General features: G+C 45.7%; 1 protein-coding gene across 2 annotated transcripts; it reads left to right on the forward strand.

The window, feature by feature from the left end:
* The first annotated feature begins 1,287 nt into the window (after nucleotides 1–1,287).
* On the forward strand, nucleotides 1,288–17,088 carry Rad51d (RAD51 paralog D). Of its 2 annotated transcripts, XM_076869589.1 has the most exons (10): nucleotides 1,288–1,583; nucleotides 1,875–1,936; nucleotides 2,054–2,172; nucleotides 7,899–7,980; nucleotides 8,218–8,352; nucleotides 8,872–8,967; nucleotides 10,090–10,180; nucleotides 10,290–10,360; nucleotides 15,531–15,698; nucleotides 15,860–17,088. In XM_076869589.1, the coding sequence occupies exons 1-10, from the start codon at nucleotides 1,502–1,504 to the stop codon at nucleotides 15,941–15,943; spliced, it is 990 nt and encodes a 329-aa protein (XP_076725704.1). In that variant the 5' UTR covers nucleotides 1,288–1,501; the 3' UTR covers nucleotides 15,944–17,088. The 2 variants fall into 2 exon arrangements, with proteins under 2 accessions (XP_076725704.1, XP_076725705.1); XM_076869590.1 differs by lacking the exon at nucleotides 8,218–8,352.

Below are 17,088 nucleotides of genomic sequence, written 5' to 3' on the forward strand. Positions count from 1 at the left end.
GGGCCAGCCTTGCCCTTGATCTGAGGTCCCACTACAGCTGGCCAGACCTAGAGCCTGCGTCAGGAGTGGGGTAGTTAGGAACAAAGCTCTCTAACACACCGTAGTCACAGTAGCCCTGGCCTCTGAGAACCTCAATGTGTTTAACACCAGTGCCTTTCAGAGCTTCTGTGGAAGGAGAAAAAGGATGGTGAGAGAAAGGCACCTGGGCACAGGAGGAGGCAGCACCCAGGAGGGCCACCAGGGTGGGAGACTTTACCTATAGGTGCTGAGGCCCAATCTATATCCTGACACACAGGCCAAGCAGGATGTTGCATAAACACAAGGGAAAGCCCAGGTGCTTTCTAAGGGCTTAGAACTCACGCATAACCTGGTTTACTGCCAAATGCGCTACACCCTCACTTTCAAGTGACTTTGTGTTGAGTGACAATGGTAGCCATTGCAGAGGGATTCCAAAACAAAGCCAGACATTAGCTCCACTCTCAAGAAAACCACCTCTACAGTAGGAAAACATTTCTGTCACTTCTGGGGGCAGGGGGCAGGGCTCTTAAAAACAGCACTGGCTTTGCATCTAGATGTACACTTAGTGTGAGTCCAGCCCTGTACCAACTAGCTGTGTAACCTTTGCTAAGTGACCTTTCTGAGCCTCAGTTTCCTCACCTATAAAATGTGGATACAAATAACACCTCCCTCATAGATTTGTGAAATTGTTTTATTTCTTCCAGTGGATGTGGCAAACCAAAGGCCATTTCAAAATACCAAATTATATTTTTGTGTCTCATATGTACTTGAGATTCCACAGACAACCCACCCCTTCCACCCCCCCACACACAAGAAAGAATTTTGGGAACATACAGAGAAGCAGTGACTTCGATGCACTTTGCTGCATCTTAGCACCTGTTATGTAATCTGTAAGGATCTGATTGATGTCTTTGATTCCTTTTCCTTATCGGCCTCCCTCAATGATATGTAAACTCCTTGAGGGGATGGGATTGTCTGTCTTCTTAACTTCTGTGTCCCCAGCGTCTGAAACAGAAGCTGGCGTTCAACCTTCTTTAGAAGGTTGGAGTGTGTATTTGGAAGAAGTTGGGGGCCGAATGCAGCTGAATGCGGGTGGCTCGTAGCGCCTAGGGTCGGGTGGCACGCAGAGTCCCGCTCCAGTCTGTAGCTCTTGGGAGCAGGAACCGGGCGCCCGGGTCCGGCTAGGTTCGCCGCCGCGGTTTGCCCGTGCTGCCAGCAGATGGCGCTGCAGGCCAGGCTCCCGTCGCGCGCGAGCCCGGAACCCGGAAGCGGAGGAGAGCGGGCCCAGGGCGCCGGGAGTCCCGGACTATCCCGGAGGGCAGGTGGGCCTCCCCCTGCTTTCCTGCAGCCTCCTCCTTGCGCAGCCGGCGCGCCAGGGCCTTCTCCCGAAAGCGGGTGCGAAGCGGCGTCTGGAGAGGGTCCCGCAGTACCCACGTGACGACCAGTGCCGGAGCCCGTCGGACTGTTCCCGGCCTGCAGGGACATGGGCGTGCTCAGAGCTGGACTGTGCCCGGGCCTCACCCAGGAGATGGTCCAGCTTCTGAAGAGTCGCGGCATCAAGACAGGTGACCGTGTGGGCCCGCGCCCCCGCCCCCTGCCATACCCGCAGGGCCCTGCCCTCTCACTGAAGGGCCACTCCCCATACACTTCTGGAAAGGCTGGGAGTGCGGGAGCCAAACCCGAGCCCAGGGGAGGAGCCCTACTGTGTGCCAGGCCCAATGGCTGTGACTTCACGCGGGCCTCCCGAGACTGCCTGCGCGGAGGCAGAGTGCACCCCCGAATCACAGAGCAGGGAAACCAACGCGGGACGTCGGGGCTGCCCGGGCGACAATCACCTGCACGTGTTTTGTTTTTAGTGGTGGACCTGGCTGCCGCAGACCTGGAGGAGGTAGCTCAGAAGTGTGGCTTGTCATACAAGGTGAGCTCGAGATCTCCACGCCCCTTAAGCCTCCGGAGCAGTGAGTTCCAGTGAGGACCTGGGAAGCCCCGTGGGTGGCTCGGTACTGAGTGGTCTGAGTGCCCGCCCCTTTGGCAGGCCCTGGTTGCCCTGAGGCGGGTGTTGCTGGCTCAGTTCTCTGCTTTCCCCTCCAATGGCGCGGATCTCTATGAGGAAATGAAGACCTCCACTGCCATCCTGTCCACCGGCATTGGAAGGTTTGTACATGTGTTTGGATAAGAAAGCGAGAGACAGAAGAACGTTCAGTGCTTGGATCAAGAGAGAGCAGGGTTTTTGAAGGCTGGAGTGGGAGCAGTATAGACAGAGGAGTAGGAGAGGCATTGGGACTTCTTGATTTTTTTATCTTAGAACAAGGTTATAGGGTTTCTCAGCCTTAACACTATTGACACTCTAGGACATGTAATTATTTATTGGGGTGGGGGCTGTGCTGTGCATTGGAATAGGTCTAGCAGTATGCCTGACCTCTACCCACCAGATGCCAGTAGTACCTTCCCTCCCCACAGTTGTGACAATCAAAAATGTCTCCAGACATGGCTAAATGTCCCTTGCATGGAAAATTGCCCCTGCTGAGAACTGCTGTCAAACAATACAAGATGTCTGCAGTATTAGCCGGGCACAGTGGCCCAGGTTTGTAATCCCAGCTACTTGGGAGGCAGAGGTGGAAGATTCACAAGTTCAAGGCCAGCTGGGCAACTTAGCCAGACCCTGTCTCAAAATAAAAAAATAAAAAGGTCTGAGGATTTAGCTCAGAGATGGAGTGCCCCTTATTTCAATTGCTAGTGAAGGAGGGCGGGTAGGATGTCCCTAGCCTCTCATTTTATTCAGCAGATTAGAATCCACCCTACCTTCCATGTCACTTAAAGGTAGGGCAAGAGAGAACAGAGCAGGATTAACATTTACATAGAGCTTGTGCATGTAGTCGCTGCCTATAGGATATCTCTCCAGTGAAACTGCAAGTTAGAAATTGTTAGTTCCCCTTGCATTAGCCTAAGAAGAGCAAGTAGCAGAGATAAGGCTCAAGTCCACGGGTATCTGACCCAGAACCTGGTGCCTTTGCCACACTCTGCAGTCATAGAGAACAGGGGAGCTCACCAGAAGGAGCAGTTACATTGTGCCATGTCTTTTAAGTTAGGAAAGACTTGGAAGACAACAGGCGCTTTCTGGCCAAGTAAGTCTGATCTCGCTTCTGGCCTGTTTGTGCAGAGCTTGATGAATAGCTCTGCCACCACAAAGGCTTTTGGATTGGTCTGGCTGGCCCTTACTGTTTCCATAACACATTCTGTTGGCAAGGTTCATACAGCATGGTGCTTGCTCTTACTGGTTTGGGGTATGAGTTTGTAATCCAAACTAGTGGGTGCCAGACACATGCAGAGAATACATATGCGAGGGAGGAAAGGCTCCTGCTCTTAGGAGTATGGCATATAGTGTGTATAGGAGGAAAACATGAATAGAAGACATGTGGATGCACACAGGGAAGCAGCTCCACAGAGGGAGTGATTAACAGGAAGCAGATTGGCCTCTGGGCTTCAGAAGCTTTTAAACCAACATACACAGAGGGAGCAGTAGAATGGCAAGCTGATAGGTCACTGGCAGGTGCAGATCAGAGTGCAGGAAGACCCTGGAGAAGCAGGGTCTTGGCCTTGAGGAATAGACTTTCCCCGAGTGCTTAGCAATTCCTGATACATTATGTCATTTGTTCTTCACAACCACTATTGAGTGAGTGCATTGCCTTTAAAATCATCATTTTAGCTGGGCTCAGTAATGCACATCAGTAATCCCAGCTACTTGGGAGGCTGAGGCAGGAAAATTGCAAGCTCAAAGTCAGCCTGGCAACTTAGGGAGACCCTCTTTCAAAATAAAAAGGGGGGCTGGGGATGTGGCTCAAGCGGTAGCGCGCTCGCCTGGCATGCGTGCGGCCCGGGTTCGATCCTCAGCACCACATACAAACAAAGATGTTGTGTCCACCGATAACTGAAAAATAAATATTAAAATTCTTTCTCTCTCTCTCCCTCTCTCACTCTCTCTTTAAAAAAAATAAAAAATAAAAAGGGGTGTAGCTCTGTGGTAAAGAGCCCCTGGGTTTAATCCCCAGTACCAAAAAAAATCATTTTCTTGATATATAAACTGTGACTCAGGTTAAATGATTTGCTGAAGATCTTACTTCAGCAGACTGGGCACTTGAGGTCCTAACAGCCTAACTGATCTACTGTGTTGCCTCCTTGAAGGTGGGAGGCCATTGTGAAAGGAGAGTTCCAGGCAGTGGGGTAAAGCTGTGCAGAGTAGATGAACTGAGAAAGACCAAGGCGGGGTGGTCTGGTGGTGCCGACGCGGGGTGTGTGAGTCTGATCCAGGACAGGTGAGATTTGGCAATATACTGAAGAAGAAATATGACAAGTCATACTAGCAGGTAGGATACAGGTATGAAGAATCAAAGATGACCTCCTCCCAGTGCACCGTGGGCAGTTAATGGATATAACTTTAAAACTTGGCTGCAGGGAGAGAATTCCTATGTCAGAAGTTTAAGAAATGCCTGATTGACTCCCGTTAAGCAGGTTTCTTTGTTGTAAGTGTTCTCAGAGCCTTTGTGCTGTGGGCAGTGTGAATTCTTGGCAGAGTAATAGAGAAGGTAATGTACCTTGGAAAAACTAGATTCATCAGAGAGAAGGTGGTTCCATTCAAGCAAGAGCTTTGTCTGTTCGTCTCTGTACCCCCTCATTTTATAATAAGGCCTTCAGGAAATATGAGGGATTCGGGTGATTTTGAATGAATAATTGAAAGAGTGATTGAAAGGTAGTTCAGAGGAAAAGATAGAGGATAAACCCCAGCAATCACCGGCATTCTAGGCAGTGATGGCCAGGGGTCCCTTTTCATGCTGCTGTGCTGCTGGAGGTGATATATTGGTAGGAAGGTCCTCTATATAATTGGAGGAAACACGGAAAGGAACACAGGTGGATTTGGGAATAGCTCATGTAGGCTGAACAGGCAACCAAGGATGGGGTTGGTTCTTGACTAGAGTTAAGCCCACTGATTGAATCCTGGCTGCACATTAGAATTGCCTGGGTGACTCAAAAAGAAACTCATGCTTAGGTCTCACTTCTACAAATTCTAACTTAATTGATCTAAGCCAGTGATTCCTAAACTTGTCTGTGCATTAGAATCCCCTGGGGGAACTTCTCAACACCCCAAAGCACAAGCCTCCTCCCAGACCAGTAGCATTCCCTAGGGGTGGGACACAGGCATCAGTGTTTTTATTTTTGTTTTTGAAACTCCCATCTGACTCTAGTGGGCCGATAAGTTTGAGGAACTGCTGATAGAGGCATCTTTTTAAAAACTTCCCTGGAGCCAGGTATGGTGGCACATAATGTAGTCCCAGTGATTTGGAAGGCTGAGGCAGGAGGATGACGAGTTTGAGGCCAGCCTCAGAAATTTAGCATGGCCCTAAAGCAACTTTAGCAAATGTCTTGCTAAAGTGGGACAATTACAAGAGTGCTGCCTGGCATGTCAAAAAACAAAAAAGGGCTGGGCGTGTAGCTCAGTGGTTAAGTGCCCATATTCAATCCCCTGTTACCCGCCCCCCACCAAAAAAAGAAAACAAACAACCAATAATGGAAAAAAAAAAAAAAAAAAACCCGGGCTGGGGAATATAGCTAAGTTGGTAGAGTGCTTGCCTAGCATGTGCATGGCCCTGGGTTCAATTCCTAGCACCACCAAAAAAAAAGGGGGGGGGAAGGGAAAAAAAAAAAACCCACAACATAACACTTCCCTGGAAGATAAGTGTGGTGGTATGCCCCTGTAGTCCCAGCTACCCCAGAGGCTTAGGTAGTAAGATTGCTTGAGCCCCCAACTTTGAGACCCGTAAGCAACATGGCAAGACCCCATCTCAAACAAAAACAAAACCTTTGAGAATGACTAGTAAAATGCATCAAAATCACCTAGAATTTTTTTTTCTTAGAGAAAGAGAGAGAGAATTTTTAATATTTATTATTTTTTAGTTATCTGCAGACACAGCATCTTTGTTTGTATGTGGTGCTGAGGATCGAACCCGGGCCGCATGCATGCCAGGCAAGCGTGCTACCGCTTGAGCCACATCCCCAGCCCTCACCTAGAGTTCTTATTGAAACCTAGATGTGGGTCCACTGCCAGAATATTTGATCAGTAGGTCAAGATAGGGGAAACGGGATCTTGCATTTCTAGCCATTCTGGAGTGTGGCAGATACTGCTGATCTGGTGACCACACTGGAATGAAACTGGAGCTTCCCAGGTCTTAGTGGGAGGGATGGGATCCAGGAGTGGTGGAGCTTGGATGTGTATTAAACAGGTGATTGTTAAACAGAGACGGTGTGAGCACAGTTATTCCAAGAAGCCATAAGGCTGGAGTGTTAACCAGAAGGATTTTGACTGGCAGAAACCTGTGGTCCCTGGGTTTGAAATAGAAGGGACAATTACTAGAGTGCTGCCTGACACGTTGCAGGTTGCAGGTCACAGGTAGGTCATGGGAGGTCTTTAAGAACCATTTTCAGAGGCCTGGAGTCTGTGACGATGATTGCAGCATCAGAAAAGGGATGCATGTGGTACAGGCTGTGGCTCAGATGAAGCTTCAGCCCCATACCAGGCAGGGCATGGAGGGTGATCTGTTTTATGGTGGTACAAGGACAACCTGGCTTAGGAATTGTCTGCTTCTTGAAGTTTATCCCAAGGCTTTCAGAGCCTGAGTGTTGACTATACAGGAACTAAATAAAACAACAGCCTTGTTCTATTATAATTTCTCTAGTAACCTTTATTGTGTGCCTCTCAGGTCTGGGGCATGTGCTAATGTTGGTGATGTAGCAGGCACAAGGCCTGGTCCTTGCCCCAGGGTGCTCTTACCAGATAAGGGAGACAGACAAACAAGCAGATAATTACAAACTCCTAGAACAAATAATCGAGTTCAGCAAGGTTGTGGAGTACAACATCACATAAAAATCAATTGCGTTTCTTTATATTCTCAATGAACATGTGGAAACTGAAATTAAAACAATACCATTTAGAGTTGCACCAAAGAAAATGAAACACTTAGGTATGAGTCTAAAGATTGTGTAGGATTTGCCTGTGAGAAATTAAAAATTGCTGATGAAAGAGATAAAAAATGAATGACTCAAGTTGGGGTTGTGACTCAGGTAGAGCACTTGCCTGGCATGTGTGGGGCACTGGGTTCCATTCTCGGAACCACATATAAGTAAATGAAATGGAGATCCATCGCCAACTTAAAAAAAATTTTTTTTAAATTGTTTTTGACAAAGATACAGAAGCAAGAAGGAAAGATAGCCTTTTAAACAAATGATACTAGAGCTATTGGACATAAAAAAATCTAAATTTCACACTTGATATAAAAATTGACTAAAAATGAGCCAGGCATGGTGGCAGACAACTGTAATCCCAGTGACTCGGGAGGCTGAGGCAGGAGGATTATGAGTTCAAAGCCAGCCTCAGCAACTTAGAGAGGCTCTAAGCAACCTAGCAAGACCCCATCTAAATAAAAAGGGCTGTGGATATGGTTCCTTGATTAAGCATCCTTGGGTTCAGTCCCTGGTACCAAAAAAGAAAAAAGGAGGGGAAAAAAAAAAAGACTAAAGATGGATCATGAACTTAAATGTAAAACATAAATTTATTTAGCTTTTAGAAAAATCTTGGGGATCTGAGGCTAGGCAAAAGCCTTAGACTTGACACTAGAAGTATGATCCATTAAAAAATTTCACACAGCACTGTCAAAAAAAAAATGATAAATTGGACCTAATAACAATTAAAAGCTTTTGCTCTGCTAGAGAGAGGAGCTCCTAGCCAGAGATGACTGGGACATCTCTGAACAGAACCAGTACTTGGAAGGAAGGTCTTTTCTTCTCTTTTTTCCCCCCAACCTCATGATTGATTTCTCTTCTGCCATCAGCTTGGACAAACTGCTTGATGCTGGTCTGTATACAGGAGAAGTGACTGAAATTGTAGGAGGCCCAGGTAGTGGCAAAACCCAGGTATGTGTGAGGCAGCAGCCAGGAAGACTGGTAGAGGTGGGTGTCTAGTCCTGGATCTGTGTGGAGCTTCCACCAGTGTCTTCATGGGTTCAGGAGTCAAAAGTGGCAAGATGGGTGATGAGAGGTGGGCTTGGACTTAGGTGGTTTGTGCCTCTGAAATCTGGACAAAATGAGCTTTGTTTCTAGACCTTCCCTCTCTGAGGGCTCAGGTTCACCTGATGGGCCATTCTCTCTAAGGTATGTCTTTGTGTGGCTGCAAATGTGGCCCATGGCCTGCAGCAGAATGTCCTATACATTGATTCTAATGGAGGGCTGACAGCTTCCCGCCTCCTCCAGCTACTTCAGCCTAGGACCCAGGATGAAGAGGAACAGGTAAGGGGCAGTACAGTTGGGTTCCTGTGAGACTCTTGACTAGAAGACCCTAATGTCCCTTACACTGCAAAAATGTGGGCTGTTTCAGTGAACAGTCATTTCTTGCTTTGAAATTTGAGGTTCTGTTGATAGCTTCCTGTGTCCCTCAAGCCTGCCCCGATAGTGTCATTTTCCCAGCTTGCATGCCACTGGGACAGTTCTTCCAGGAATCCCTCCCAGCTCCTTGCATATTCTAATCAGAGCTGGTAATCACCCAACATCTGTTTCCAGCCCATTTCTTGCCCATGGCAGATATCATCAATCAGTTGTATCTTTTTCCCACCAAGTTGCAAATATGTTATAGTTCAATACCCAGGCAGATCTAGCCCCTTGGACAAAACCCAGTTGCCATTCTGGACCTGAGTGTTTGTGTCCGAGTGCCTCTTCCCCTTCTCAGCCTTATAATTCCTCTTCATCACCTTCCTCAGCCCCCTGATCCATCTTATCCCAAGCCTCTACATTTCTCTCCCACCCCTATAGGCAAGAGCTCTCCAGAGGATCCAGGTGGTGCATGCATTTGACATCTTTCAGATGCTGGATGTGCTGCAGGATCTCCGAGGCACTGTGACCCAACAGGTAAGGCTTCTGTCCTGCCCTTCCCTGCTTTACTCAGCTCTCAGGAGCCATCTGTATGTGGGCAGGTGTCCTACTACAGACTCACTTTGGGAATGCATATGTACAATCTGATGATGTCAGCTGTGTGTGCCACTCCCAAAGTGGAATTCCTTAGTACTTATTTTATATGCTTTATTGTTTACATATTCCCCATCCCTGCTAAACAATAATTTCCTTGAATGCAAGGATTATGTTGTATTCGTCTCTTCATCTCTGCATTCCTCCTAACACCAATTAGGAATGATTTCAGCTGCGAGTAATACAGATTTTTTGACAGACTTGAACTTTGAGGACAACTAATTATCTCACATGAGTTATGAAGGTTGGCCACTCCAGAACATGAGGGCACGAGGCTGTGTGTCTGATTCTCTTGTTTGTCCCCTCATGATTGCTAAGTGGCTGCTATACCCTCAAGTGTCTTTTCTTCACACATCCACATCCACATTCAGGCCTGTGTTGTAGAAACAGAATCAGAATATAAGAAGTAAGGGAGAAGAGAAAGGAATCCTGGAACACAACGTAGGCCCAAGGAACCAGGAGGATGTTAATGCTTGTGGTTTGAAAGATGGCATCAGAGCTCTTCTTAAAGAGTTGTCTTTATTTGGAACCACTTTAGCTATGGAAAAGAGGCTTTGGAGGAATGATTTAGAAAGAGGCAGTGAAATAAAGAGAAAGCAAACTCTTCAGTGAAAGAAGTTGGGAATTTGGGGTGGAAGTGAGAAGGAGAGAGATGAGGAGTGAGTCAGAAAAGGAGAAGGTCCTAAGAGGATGGTTGGTGGGAGACAGGACATGAGAGAACCCAGAGCTGACCACAGTCCTCTGAATGGGAATTTATGAAGGAGCATTTGCCACATCCTGTGATTTAAACCCCCTCTGCCCACCCAAGTCTTCAGTGAAGTCTGTTAGGCACCCCGCTGGGTTGGGGAAAGCATTGCTGGAATTCTGTGTTGCCCGTGCAGCTTACTTGGAATGGAGAGCTTGTTTCTGACTAGCTTCTGATGGATGTGCAAGCTTGTCCTGCAACGGGTGCCCTGCCCAAGAGGCCACTGGTTCATGGTGGCTGCTTCCCCCAAATCCCTCTAGGTGAGGTGTTCTTCGGGGACTGTGAAGGTGGTGATTGTGGACTCGGTCACTGCAGTGGTCTCCCCACTTCTGGGAGGTCAGCAGAGAGATGGTGAGTGCTGTGGCAGAGCCTGAGGGGAGCGGACGGACCCTCATCTCCTGGCTCTGGAGTCTGGCCCCAGGCCAGCCCTATCCCTTGTCCTCTGCTTCTCCTCCCTCAGGCTTGGCCTTGATGATGCAGCTGGCCCGAGAGCTGAAGACCCTGGCCCGGGAGCTCAGCATGGCAGTGGTGGTGAGCAAGAGGCTCAGCCTACAAACTTTTTTTTTTTTTTTTTTTTTTTTATGGAGGGATTTTTTTTTTATTATTGGTTATTCAAAACATTACAAATATTGCAGAATTACATCGGTTACACATCCACATTTTTACACAATACCATAATAGTAACTGTTGTATTCTGCTACCTTTCCTATCCTCTACTATCCCCCCTCCCCTCCCCTCCCATCTTCTCTCTCTACCCCATCTACTGTAATTCATTTCTCTCCTTATTTTTTTCCCATTCCCCTCACAACCTCTTATATGTAATTTTGTATAACAATGAGGGTCTCCTTCCATTTCCATGGAATTTCTCTTTTCTCTCCCTTTCCCTCCCACCTCATGACTCTGTTAAATGTTAATCTTTTCCTCCTGCTCTTCCTTCCTGTTCTGTTCTTAGTTGCTCTCATTATATCAAAGAAGACATTTGGCATTTGTTTTTTAGGGATTGGCTAGCTTCACTTAGCATAATCTGCTCTAATGCCATCCATTTCCCTGCAAATTCCATGATTTTGTCATTTCTTAGTGCTGCGTAGTACTCCATTGTGTATAAATGCCACATTTTTTTTATCCATTCATCTATTGAGGGGCATCGGGGTTGGTTCCACAGTCTAGCTATTGTGAATTGTGCTGCTATGAACATCGATGTAGCAGTATCCCTGTAGTGCGCTCTTTTAAGGTCTTCAGGGAATAGTCCGAGAAGGGCAATAGCTGGGTCAAATGGTGGTTCCATTCCCAGCTTTCCCAGGAATCTCCATACTGCTTTCCAAATTGGCCGCACCAATTTGCAGTCCCACCAGCAATGTACAAGAGTACTCTTTTCCCCACATCCTCGCCAGCACTTGTTGTTATTTGACTTCATAATCAGCCTACAAACTTAATTTCCAGTTACAGCTAACTCTTCATTTCCCTTAAATGGCAGCTCTGAACCCAGAGTAAACCCTTTAGGAAAGGGATATAGCCCAATTTCCCCAGGTCAGCTGGAGCTCTGGACTGAAAGGGAAGAAACTGGACCATTAGTAGCCAAGAGGATTAGGAACCAATTTGTTTTTCTTTTTCTCTTTTTAAGTCATGTTTATTGAGGTTTAATTTACATAGAGTAGCTCTTCCTTGTTTGAAGTTTGACTAATAAATACAGTTGTATCCAATCTTGTTATCCTACCAAAAGGTCCCTTGATCCCAGATAACCTCGTAATTTTTCTGTCCCTATGGTTTTCCCTATAAATGGATCATTTTGTTGTTAAAGTAACTTTTTCTGCTTAGGAAGCAGTTTGTTTTTTGTTTTCATTCTTTTTTTTTTCTTTTCTTTTTTTTTTTTATTACTGGGAATTGATCCCAGGGGCACTCTACCACTGAGGCACATCCCATCCCTTTTTCTGTTTTATTTATTTATTTTTTGAGATTAGGGTCTTGATAAATTATTGAGGCTGGCCTCAAACTTGCTATCCTTCTGCCTCAGCCTCCCAGGTCACTGGTATTACAGGCATACACCATTATGCCTGGCTAGAAGCAATTTTTAAAGTCTTCATGCTTCTCATAGGAAGATTTAAAAAGTAATTAAATATAAAATTCAATTGTGTATTCAATCTCCATATCCACAGAAACTTAATTATATTTTATCTCCTAAAATCTTTTTTCTTTGCATATATACTTATACTTTTTTGGGGGTGAGGGGTTACCAGGAATTGAACTTAGGGGCATTCAACCACTGAGCCACATCCTCAGCCCAATTGTGTATTTTATTAGAGACAGGGTCTCATTAAGTTGCTGAGCGCCTCACCCTTGCCAAGGCTGGCTTTGAACTCACCATCTTCCTGTCTCAGCCTCCCAAGCTACTGGGATTACAAGTGTGCACTGCTCCTGGCTATAGTTATACTTTTAACTAACCTTCTAACTAAAGTAAACTTGTTTAAGAATCCATAAAAAATAACCATTTCAGTCCATCTCCCTTATTCTTACATAGATCTTTAAGACTGTCATTTTTAGCAGGTTTTTTTTTTCTTAATATTTATTTTTTAGTTATCGGCAGACACAACATCTTTGTTTGTACGTGGTGCTGAGAATCGAACCCGGGCTGCACGCATGCCAGGCGAGCGCACTACCACTTGAGCCACATCCCCAGCCCTTTAGCAGGTTTTTTCTTTTTTTTTTTGAGATGGATTCTCACTGTGGTGGCCTTCAACTCACATTCTTCCTAGGAGCTATGCATGTTTTTCCCAGTTTTTAAAAATATGTTAAGATAAGTGGTATAAAATACATTTGTAATGTACCCTTATCACTGTCCATCTCCATGGCTGTTTTCATCTTATAAAACTGAAATCTGTGTCCATGAAAAATAACTCATGGGCCAGGCATGGTGGCACACACCTGTAATCCCAGTGACTTGGGAGGCTGAGGCAAGGAGGTCACAAGTTCCAGGCTAGCCTCAGCCACTTAGCGAGGCCCTAAGCAACCTAGTGATACCCTGTCTCTAAATAAAATTTTTAAAAAGCTTGGGGATATGGCTCAGTGGTTAAGTACCTCTGTGTTCACTCTACAGTACCCCCCACCAAATAAATAAATAAATGTCTAGAGGCAACATTTCCACATTTTGTGGAAGGTTATACTAATTTGTATTCTCACTGGCAGTGCAGAAGGATCTGTTTTCCTATCTTTTTATTCAAACACAAGTTCTTGGGGCCTTGCTTTCTTGGCTTTTGGATGTCTGTAAGCACCTTATATGTGCCAGACTCCAGAATAGGCAGTAGGGATTCAGTGATGAACAAGCCCTAGCCTCTAGGGGCTGTCACACTTGCATGCCTCTATGGGAGCCGATCCACCAGATTAGGACTCCTATTCAAAAACTTGTGCTGTGCATTCCTATAATTTCAGTGACTTGGGAGGCTAAGGAAGGAGGATTGCAAGTTTGAGGCCAGCCTCAGCAACTTGGTGAGGCCCTAAGCAACTTATTGAGATCCTATCTCAAAATAAAAAATGCTGAACCCCCCCTTTTTAAAATAATTTTATTTTATTTATATTTGTTTTTTTTATGTGGTACTGAGGATAGAACCCAGTGCCTCCAACATGTTATGCAAGCGCTCTATCACTGAGCCACAACCCCTGCCCCATGTCCAGTCCTTTTTAAATTTTATTGTGAGATAAGGTCTCATTAAGTTGTCTAGGCTAGGCTGGAACTTCTGATCCTCCTGCCTCAGCCTCACAAGTAACTGGAATTACAGATGTGGACCACTACACCTTGTTTTCATGTCAGTCCTTTTAGCTGTTCTTCATGTTATTCAAAAGTATTTCTGAGGTCACATTTTAAAGGCTTGATTGTTAATGATAAGAAAGGTATGATTTAGCATGTAAATATTTGCTTATGATCCCCACTTAGATATAAATGAATAATATCAAGAATATTATAAGGATGTGGGGAAAAGGGTTCACTTGTACATTGCTGGTAGGACTGCAAATTGGTGGGGCCAATTTGGAAAGCAGTATGGAGATTTCTTGGAAAGCTCGGAATGGAACCACCATTTGACCCAGCTATTCCCCTACTCGGTCTATTCCCTAAAGACCTAAAAAAAGCACACTATAGGGACACTGCTACATCCATGTTCATAGCAGCACAATTCACAATAGCAAGACTGTGGAACCAACCTAGATGCCCTTCAATAGACGAATGGATAAAAAAAATGTGGCATTTATACACAATGGAGTATTACTCTGCATTAAAAAATGACAAAATCATAGAATTTGCAGGGAAATGGATGGCATTTGAGCAGATTATGCTAAGTGAAGCTAGCCAATCCCTTAAAAACAAATGCCAAATGTCTTCTTTGATATAAGGAGAGTAACTAAGAACAGAGTAGGGACGAAGAGCATGAGAAGAAGATTAACATTAAACAGGGATGAGAGGTGGGAGGGAAAGGGAGAGAGAAGGGAAATTGCATGTAAATGGAAGGAGACCCTCAGGGGTACACAAAATTACATAAAAGAGGAAGTGAGGGGAAAGGGGGAAAATATAAGGGGGAGAAATGAATTACAGTAGAGTGGGTAGAGAGAGAAGAGGGGATGGGAGGGGGGGAGGGGGGATAGTAGAAGATAGGAAAGGCAGCAGAATACAACAGACACTAGTATGGAATATGTAAATCAATGGATGTGCAACTGATGTGATTCTGAAATCTGTATACGGGGTAAAAATGGGAGTTCATATCCCACTTGAATCAAAGTGTGAAATATGATATATCAAGTACTATGTAATGTTTTGAACAACCAACAATAAAAATTAATAAAAAAAAAGAATATTATAAATATTTCTGTGGATAAACAGGGTTTCTGTCCCCCATCAGAGCATAAGTGACCAATACAGGTTAAACTATTTATTTCCCAAACATATACAAATACATTTAGACTTTGCTTTGGCCGCAGAAACTGTAGTTTAGGTGAAAAGTCTGTTTTAAAACAGGAATTCAACAGCTTTTTCATGCTTGCATCATGCTTGTAACTTTCTTGTTTGTGTGTCTGTTTAGTCAGTCACAGATCATTGTACATCTAGTATTTGAATCATCTTGTATGAATTTGGGTATGAAATATATTTGCACATTAACATTTAAAAAAGGGGCTGGAAATGTGATGTGACTCAGTGATTAAGTGCCCCTGGTATCAAACCAGACAACTCTCTCAGGGCAGGGGACATAGCTCAATGGTAGAATGCTTGCCTAGCATGCCTGATGCCCTGGATTCAATACCCGGTACCACAAAAAAAAAAAAAAAAAAAAAGGACAAAACTCCTCTTGCCCCCATAAATACACAGGTATATTACAAAGGGCTGGGTGGACATGGTCTCTGGATGCTGGGTTGGGGGTATAGTGGCTGCAAGCCCACCAGTAACTTCCCTATGGGAAAGTGTGACTAGCACTGCTTTTTCCCAAACAGGTGTCAAATTGCCTTCTAGCTGGGGGTTAGGCTTGAGGCTTGAAGGTTTTAGCAGAGAGAGCTGGGTCCAGGTCAGGAGCCCTATGATCTAGTCCCAGACCTGCCATGAAGTTATAGAGCCTTGGGGGAGTCATCTGTCTACACCAGGCCTCACTTTTCCCATCTATAAATTGAAAAAGTAGGAGCAGATGTCCTCTGTACTAGCATTATGTATCTATAAGCCTTTCTGCAGGTGACCAACCACGTGACCCGGGACAGGGATAGTGGTAAGTTCAAACCTGCTCTTGGACGTTCCTGGAGCTTTGTGCCCAGCACCCGAATTCTTCTGGACATCATTGAGGGTACAGGAACATCAGGCAGCAGCCAGCGCACAGTGTGTCTGACCAAGTCTCCACGTCAGGTGAGCCAGCCCCAGGGGAGTGCCAGTGATCTTGGGCCCTGGAGGGAGGTTTCCATGCCCACAAGTGTCTTACTGAATTCTCTGATGCTGAAACTGTGGAATAGGTCTACCCACGTGGGTTGCTTAACTCAACTTACCCTTCCCTCTGTCTCCTCTTCCAGCCAACAGGGTTCCAGGAAGTGATGGACATTGGGACCTGGGAGACTCCAGAGCAGAGCCCAGTGTTTCAGGGAGAGCAGACATGACTGATGCTGTTGATTGGGACAGGAGGAGGCATCACAGCCCCCTACCTTTCCTTCTTAGTAATGTTGCTGTTCACTGCCAGCCTGCACCTGGGACTGCAGAAGTTCTCAGACTGGCACAAAGAACCGGCTCAGTTTCCTGAGCTTCATTCTCTATGGAGGCTCTTAGAGCCACAGGCCAAGAGGAAGCTGCCGTGAAGGATGCACAGGTCCATGCTGGTGCCACATTTCCTCCCTTTGCATTCACTTTCTATATTTCCAATGGAAGCTGAGTTCAACCTGGGCATCACTGCAGAGGCCATACTATTCTTCCATTAAATGGAAGAATACTCCTGTGTATCGCCATCAGATCTTATGCTCAGTCCTAGCACAATGATGGGGCCAGGGAGCCACTAGCTTGCTCCCTCCCTTCCTCTCTTTTTTTTTTGCCTCTGTTTTTCCATCTGTAGGATGGGTTTCCTTTCCCCTCAGCTGCCTCTGAGTTACTGGATGGAAATAACCTCATAAATGCAAAAACAATTCTTCATCTAGGTCCTGCTCTTAAAAGTATATGTAAAAAGACAATTCCCTGAGCTCCAGAACCACCCCCCCACCAAGGTTGTTTTTCAGTTTCTCACAGTAAAGCCCTCGTGCCCCAAAGAATGATTATTCCTTTGCTCTTGTTGATTTGGTTTCACATACCTGCATGCATCACCATGACTAGAATGTGAGCTTGCTGCTGTCCCAGGGATATAATTTAACAGAAGGAAGGCAATGACCTGCTCCTGGTGAATCCAGCCACTTGTTTAATATGCATGGTGCCCTGTGGGGCCCTTCCACAGTATAGAGTAACCAGAGGTGCTGAACCGTGGCCTTGCCCACAAACAGACAGGAGAATTTGCACAATAAATACAGCCAGCTGGGAAAATTGATGCTAGTGTAAATAATACATGGCAAACCTAGTCCTTTATGCAGAAATTCATTGCTGGTGGCTCCAAGATGCAATATAATTACACTTCTTCCTGCCAGCTGTACCACAGCCTTGTGCCTTAGTGTATGAAGTAAAGCTGCCCCCCCCATCTGATACCACCACCATGGCCATTCATCTGAAAGCTATACCTCTGTCTGGGAGGGGAGGGTCATGCCAGGGAATGGAAAATAAAAGATGA

Source organism: Callospermophilus lateralis, chromosome 11, assembly GCF_048772815.1.
Source record: "Callospermophilus lateralis isolate mCalLat2 chromosome 11, mCalLat2.hap1, whole genome shotgun sequence".
Taxonomy (NCBI): domain Eukaryota; kingdom Metazoa; phylum Chordata; class Mammalia; order Rodentia; family Sciuridae; genus Callospermophilus; species Callospermophilus lateralis.

What these genes read in the sequence shown, in the direction of transcription:
- Rad51d (XM_076869589.1), top strand. Translation starts at nt 1,502, where the DNA reads ATGGGCGTGCTCAGAGCTGGACTGTGCCCGGGCCTCACCCAGGAGATG. An exon ending in GAGGCACTGTGACCCAACAG is followed by an intron (nt 8,968 to 10,089) that starts GTAAGGCTTCTG and finishes AAATCCCTCTAG; the next exon opens with GTGAGGTGTTCTTCGGGGAC. An exon ending in GGGAGGTCAGCAGAGAGATG is followed by an intron (nt 10,181 to 10,289) that starts GTGAGTGCTGTG and finishes CTCCTCCCTCAG; the next exon opens with GCTTGGCCTTGATGATGCAG.